The sequence below is a fragment of the Neofelis nebulosa genome, chromosome 7 (genome assembly GCF_028018385.1).
Source record: "Neofelis nebulosa isolate mNeoNeb1 chromosome 7, mNeoNeb1.pri, whole genome shotgun sequence".
NCBI classification, from domain to species: domain Eukaryota; kingdom Metazoa; phylum Chordata; class Mammalia; order Carnivora; family Felidae; genus Neofelis; species Neofelis nebulosa.
In genome coordinates, this window is record NC_080788.1 from 118,090,252 (window position 1) to 118,097,739 (window position 7,488).

General features: G+C 43.7%; 1 protein-coding gene across 11 annotated transcripts in view; it reads left to right on the forward strand.

The window, feature by feature from the left end:
- The window catches only part of SIPA1L1 (signal induced proliferation associated 1 like 1), a 365,694-nt gene that overhangs the window by 344,242 nt on the left and 13,964 nt on the right, over positions 1–7,488 (forward strand). For all 11 annotated transcript variants that reach the window (XM_058739522.1, XM_058739520.1, XM_058739519.1 and 8 more), the window contains one exon: positions 4,068–4,314. In XM_058739522.1, the coding sequence (XP_058595505.1) occupies positions 4,068–4,314 (247 nt within the window). The remainder of the gene's footprint in view (positions 1–4,067; positions 4,315–7,488) is intronic.

The window sequence follows — 7,488 nt, forward strand, 5'->3', positions numbered from 1 at the left end:
CTCTTCAACTCAGAGGACCACTGAAGCCTACTCAAGGCTCTTGAAGGTGCGCGATCTCACACTCCCAGGGCCCGGAGCTGGTTGTTTGCTGAGTGGGGCCCAAACGTAATTGGCTCTGAGCATAAGGCATTTCTGTCTGCGGTGTGTGGTGTAGCCCCAGGAGACTGGAGTCTACCTCCAGGAAGGTCAGGGCAACAAGCTTTGACGTGTTCTGTTCTCCAGGTTCTTAGCCAAATGACTGGTGGTCTGTTTAAAGTGACTAGACAGTGTACTTCAGGGACTCTGACAATTGATTGAAGATGTAAGCTACATATTTCCCTGAACACTTGCTGTCCTCGAACTGGGATCAGAGTGCAGGGTGCCATGCCCAGCGGGATGAGCGGCGTGGCCTTGTCCATCCAGGCTTTGTCTCCACTCTGGTGTGTGTGCAGCACACGTACATGCCTCTGTGTGTGTGTGTCTTCCTCAAGATAGGTCAGATTTACCTCCTAAACTTAGAAATCCACATTTATAGAAATCAAACGTATTTCAGAGGCCAGTCTGGAGTTCTGCTGAGAAATAGATTTATTAACATAAACATTAACATCATAAATCATTTTAAAGACTTGCCATTCTTGATTTCTGTAATTTCTGTTTTATAAGCCAGCACTTAAGACTTCTGACTCATCACCCAGGGTACAAATGGTTTCCTTAGCAACCTTGCAAAAGATAGTGCTTGAAACTTCTTTTTCCATCAGAACCCAAAGAGGTGTATTAAAACGTTTAAGTACCAGTTTCAAAATAAAAATTATTTCAGATTTTTCCTTTGAGGTTAGAGGAAAATAAAACTTGCCCTGAAAGGAATCTTTCCTCCAGTTCTCTTAACATTTTTTTTTTTGGAAAGGGGCAAACTCTATTCTTTTGATTTACTTATGCAGTAGAAATAATTGAAAGCAAATGTCTGTTTTCCCTTTCTTCCATTTCTTGGCTTTTATTTCCAAAATGAATTATTTTAACATTCCTAGTTGAAACAGGAGCGCACTTTCTTTGTGCCGTGGCTGTATCACCATGAGACCCTCTCCGGAGAAAGTGCTCCTCTGTTGCTGGGAAAGGCTGCAAGCAGGGCTGGAAATAAGGCTGTTTTCTCTCTGGCGTCCTCCTTTTCGGTTTGGTTTCAGATGAGTTTAGCTAAGTGACTCGATGTGTCTTCCAAGATTCTCTGACTGCCCAGGGCTTTGCTGTGTCAGAAAGGCCAGCGTGCTCCTGAGAGGTTTTCCAGGCCATGCCTGGCTCAAGGCCCCGAGCCACCTCGTCAGGGTCCCAGCAGCGGCCAGCTTTGAGCTGTGTGATCCTTGGAACCCACTCGGACCACATCAGCTTTCCTGGATAGCAAGTGCTACTTAAGAGCGCTGGTTAATATCAAATGACAGGGTCACTCCCGGGCATATGATGTCTGCTGCAGGACGGGACAGACTCTGCCGGGCAGGCTGTGGCTCAGAGAGAGGTGGCTGCACGACCTCAGCAGCTGCTGTGGAGCTCAAGGAAAGGAAAATAGCAGAGCTCTAACATTCTAAGAAACCTCACTGGGGGACAGAGCTGGGATAACTGTATTTTTCCCGAGGGCTGTATACAGCCGCAAGTGAACACTACAAATCAGTAGGCCTGCTTTGCCACCAGTAAGCACTGCTTGCTTATTGCAAGTGTGGGTAACCCATTTCTCTGCAGCCAGGAGGACTAGAAAGAGTGAGAGAACAGGAGACTGACGTGGAGCTAGATGCCTTATTCCTCAGCTTTGAAACCAGCCCAGAGTAGAGCGGTGGTACCCAGATGATTTTAAAGCTCAGGAATTTGAATAAAAGTATACGTGGAAGCCCAATATGTAGAACTGAGAACACAGTTTATCTGATGGGAGGGGTGGGTGTCTCGGGCTCCTGGGTCCCACCTGAACATCTCCTCTCCCCAGGCAGTGACGCTGTGAGAAACCCATAGGGTCTGTTGGAGCACTTTGAAAACCCCGCAGCCTTACGGGCTCTCAGATCCCTTCCGAGTCAGCCGTTGACTCCCTTGTGGTTCCTTCCCAGGGCGGGCAGCACTGGGTGCCACCCAGCAAGCACCGTGCGAGGCCGGCAGAGGGCGCTCTCGGAACCGGATAGGTGTGCATACCTACAAGACTGGAGTTGAAGAGGGATGGGGTGAGGGGACATCCCAGTGTGTTGGGACAAGACTACTTTTTAATGGGTGGAAAGCGTCGAGACAGATTGCTTCCTTCCATCACCTACCCCGCCTCCCATTTGAGTGCAGGATGTTGTAACTTTTAATAAAGCATGCTGCTCAAAAGGATCCCTTCAAGGGAGCTGTTCACTGCCTTGAAGTATGTTAATGTTTCCCCCAAAAGAGGCTAAAACTAAAATTGGTGGAAAACCATCCTGTGAAACCATCAGGGTGGGGATACTCACTGGAAAAGGAAATCCCTTTGCTGAACCCAGAAGTGCTAAAAAAAAAAAAAAAAAAAGAATGGGACCAGTGTTTGAATGGAGAGACCCGAGGCCTGGTGTGGTTGGCAAAACCTTAAGTGATCGTCCTAGAAGCTTGCAGACACAGAAGAGAGAATCTGGCTTTAGTTTTTAAAATTGTAATCAGCAAGCCATTTAACCTTCGTGATGCCCACTCTTCTCTTTGAGGTAGAAAGGGAAATCACCATTTCCATACCCAGTTCCCTGTACTTAAAGACTCAGAATTTATCACAGCAGCTTAGTTTTCTAGTTTTTCTAGTTTTCTAGGCAAGCATAGATGTACCTTGCATTTAACTCCTCGTGAGTTTTTAGAAGTGAGCACACTTTCTACACAGTTGGCTACTCCTGGGGCTCATTTGCAATGTGTTGGATTAATAATTTTTTCACATTTAGGCAGCAGTCATGCACACCATTTCCTGGGCAGCTTTGACATGATTAACCCTTGGTTTGTTGAACAGAAGCCTGTTAGACACGGAGCCCATGAGTGAACCTGAGTGTGTGCTCTATTCTCAGCGTCCTGAAAGAAGATGTGGCTGTGTCATCATCCCTCTGCCTCTTCAGAGTGTCACGGAAAGTCCCACAGAGGCTTTCCGCCAGCTATGACTCAGCCCTCCTACTCACGTCTTCACCTGTCCTCCACATTGTTCTCCCTGCCAAAGTGAACACTAGCCTGAGAGCCATGGGATAAATGTAGCTTTATTGCTGATAGACCAAATACTCTGTTGGCTCTCAGGCTGGATATTCAAACATTGTTAATATATCTGTTGTTTCGCAATGAATGGGATTCTCAGAAGTTCACTTTTTGCAGAAGAATCTCAAGTAAAATCAAATCTGGTGACAAAGGCAAAAGAGAGAACAGCTCTGTGGAATGTCAGCCATTTGTATATACCTGTATAAATATTTGTCACTTAAGATGGCTTCCCTATTTTAATTTCATAAATAGAAATCCATCCTAAAAAATAATGTTTAAAACTCATTGAACGTATTAGTAATTGGTGTTTATCAAGAGGCACCTACTACTAGAGTTAATAGATCACGATGGTCCAGTGCTCTTGTTGCCCAGCGCATATGGCATCACCTGTTAAGCTGCTGGGGACAACCTCCTGGCACTGTGGCTGTTCCCCTGGGGACCTTGATGTCACTTAATACCACCGAGAAACACTCCAGTCCAGTGTTTGCATTTACTCTTCATAATAATCCTGAGAAATGCTGGGCTCAGATTTGGTCAATGGCATGGGACTCAAAACTCACATGTGTCTGATCATCATCTTGTCCTTACCGTGACACAGTCCTGATGAATCTGCTTAATCTCACACCTCAATTGTGTGCTGAGCACCAGTAGGCCATAGGCCGCGTGCTGGGCCTTGAGGACAGGATGGCCAGGAACTCCCATCTTGGCTCTGAAGGATGTAGACCGAGATGGTGGAGCCGGAGGCTTCCTTCCCGGGCTCTAGGATTTGAAGGGGGAGGTGGTGTCTAAGAGCGGTGATTTCGTCAGCCCACCCGTCCCCAATCCGAGACTTGGGTGTGTGACCCAAGAAACTTACTTCTTGTTGTCTCGACACTGTTTTTCAGTTCCATGCGCTCTCCTCTCCTCAGTCTCCTTTTCCTACCACCCCCACCTCAAGGCGGGCTTTGCACCGGACGCTGTCAGACGAGAGCATTTACAGCGGGCAGAGGGAGCACTTTTTCACCTCAAGGCCTTCACTTCTGGACCAAGCCCTGCCCAATGACGTCCTCTTCAGTAGCACGTACCCTTCTCTTCCCAAGTCTCTTCCGTTGCGGAGGCCTTCTTACACCTTGGGAATGAAGTCGTTGCATGGTAAGTTGGTTTTTCTGCCGCCGCCGAGCAGCCCTGCTGAGGGAGGTGAGTCCCCAGAAAGAGGGGCCACTCCATCTGCTCAGAGAGGCGTAGCTGGAGCAAGTCTGGCTAGCATGCTCAGGTTCTCTGCTAGCCACCCTTCCCTCAGCCTCTCAGCTGTAATCCCAGCCCACAGGTACCGACGGTCAGCCTCACCAGACCGTAAGTGTTATCTGTTTCATTTTGGTTTTTACTGAAGTTTAACCAACGTGTAACGTTATATTAGTTTCAGGTGTACAACCTGATGATTCGATGTTTGTATTGTGAAATGATCACCACAGTGAGTCTAGTTAAGATCTGTCACCACGCATAGTTGCAAAATTGTTTTTTCTTTTGATGGGACCTTTTAACATTAGTCTCTTAGCGGCTTCCAAATACGCAGTTATTAACTGTAGTCACCATGTGGTACATTGCAGGAAACCCCGTGACTTATTTGTCCTTCTCCAACTTATTTCAATCGGCACAATGCCCTCAAGGCCCATCCATGTTGTTGCATGTGGGAAGATTTCATTTTTTAAGGCTGAGTATTAGTCCGTTGTATGTGTGTGTGTACCATTCATCCATCATTGGACACTTAGGTGTCCATTATAGCTACTGTTTCCATCTTAGCTATTATAGATAATGCTGCAGTGAACATGGGGGTACAGTATATTTTTTTCAAGTTAGAGTTGTCATTTTCTTCCAGTGAATACCCAGAGTGGAATTTCCAGATCATAGGAATAGTTGGATAGTTGGATCATAGGGTAGCTCTGTTTTGAGGAAACCTCCATACTGTTTTCCATAGTGGCAGCACCAATTTACATTCCCACCAACAGTGCACTAGGATTCCTTTTTCTCTACACCCTTGCCAACACTTGTATCTTCCCTTTTTGATAATAGACATTCTAACAGGTGTGAAGTGATACCTCATTTTGGTTGTGATTTACATCTCCCTAATGATTAATGATGTTGAGCATCTCTTCATTTACCTGTTGGCCGTCGATGGGTCTTCTTTGGAAAAATGTCTATTCATATTCTCTGCCCATTTTTTAATCAGATTGTCTTTTGGCTATTGAGTTGTAAGAGTTCTTTATACATTGTGGATATTACCCCCTTATCATATATGATTTACAAATATTTTCTCTCATTCCATAGGTTGCCTTTTCATTTTGTTAATGGTTTTCTTTGCTGTGCAGAAGGTTTTTAGGGGTGCCTGGGTGGCGCAGTCGGTTAAGCGTCCGACTTCAGCCAGGTCACGATCTCGCGGTCCGTGAGTTCGAGCCCCGCGTCAGGCTCTGGGCTGATGGCTCGGAGCCTGGAGCCTGTTTCCAATTCTGTGTCTCCCTCTCTCTCTGCCCCTCCCCCGTTCATGCTCTGTCTCTCTCTGTCCCAAAAATAAATTAAAAACGTTGAAAAAAAAAAAATTTAAAAAAAAAAAGAAGGTTTTTAGTTTGTAGGTATTCCACTTGTTTATTTTCGCTTTTGGTGTCAAATCCAAAAAGTCATCGTCAAAACCAATGTCAGGGAGCTTACTGAAGAAAACATTTTGGAAGTTTTATGGCCTCAGGTCTTACAATCAAGTTTTTAATCCATAATGAGTTAACTTTTTTATGTTGGTTTAAGATAGTGAGTGCTCTGGTTTCTTTTGCATGTGGCTGTCCAGTTTTCCCAGCACCATTTATCAAAGACCATCTTTTCCCTATTGGATATTCTTGGCCCCTTTGTCATAAACTAATTGACCATGTATGCATATGTTTATTTCTGGGCTCTCTGTTCCATTGATGTATCTGTTTTTATGCCAATACCATACCTTTTTGATTTCTGTAGCTTTGTAGTGTAGTTTGAAATCAGGGATCGTGATGCCTCTGGCTTTGTTTTTTCCAAGATTGCTTTGGCTGTTCAGAGTCTTTTGTAATGACAATTTTGAGATTGCTCGTTCTCCTTCTGTGAAAAATGCCATTGAAATTTTGATAGGAATTGCACATTGACTCTGTAGATTGCTTTGGGTAGTATGGACATTTTAACAATATTATGAGAATGGAATACCTTCCGTTTATTTGTGTCTTCAGTTTCTTTCATCGATGTCTAATGGTTTAGAGTGTACAGGTCTTTTACCTCCTTGGTTAAAGTTATTCCTGGGTATTTCATGCCTTCTGATACGATTGTTTTCTTAATCGTTCTTTCTGATATATTGTTATTTGTGTATAGAAATGCAACAGATTTTTGTGAATTGATTTGGTATCTTGCAACTTTACTGAATTCCTTTATTAATTCTTAAGAGTTTCTTGGCAGAGTCTTTCGGGTTCTCTAATATAATATGCCATCTGCAAATAGTAAATTTTACTTCATATTTGGAGGTCTTTTATTTCCTGTTTAATGCTCTGGCTAGGACTTCTAATACTTTATAGAATCAGAATGATAAGAGTGTGCATCCTTGTCTCATTCCTGACCTTAGAGGGAAAGCTTTCAGCTTTTCACCATTGAGTGCGATGTCAGCTATGGACTTGTCATATATGGCCTTTATTATGTTAAAGTACATCCCCTCTATACCCATATTTTGAGAGTTTTTATCGTAAGTGGATGTTGATTTTTGTCAGATGCTTTTTCTGCACCTATTGAGATGATTATATGATTTTTATCCTTCATTTTGTCAATGTTTTATATCACATTGATTGATTTGTGGATGTTGAACCATCCTTAATTAACATCCCTGAGATAAATCCCCCTAGAGCATAGTATATGGTCCTTTTAATGTATCACTGAATTCGGTCTGCTAATTTTGCATGCATGTTCATCAGAGACACTGACCTGTGATTTTTTTTCTTACGGTGTCCGTGTCTAATTGTGGAATCTGGGTAATGCTAGCCTCATAAAATGAATTTGGAAGTGTTCCTTTTTCTTCTTCTTCTTTTGGAAGAGCTTTAGAAGGATTAATTCTTCTTTGAATGTTTGGTAGAATTCACCAATAAAGTCCTCTGTTCCTGGGTTTTTGGTTTAATCAGTAGACACAAACCTCCCAACCATCTCTTCACTAGTATAATGGGTCTGTTTCTTCAGATTTTCTGTTTCTTCATGGTTCAGTCTTCATGCCTTCTTAGCATAGCAGGCAGCACTCAGTCTCCTAATCTTCATGATTCAGTCTTGGTAGGTTGTGTG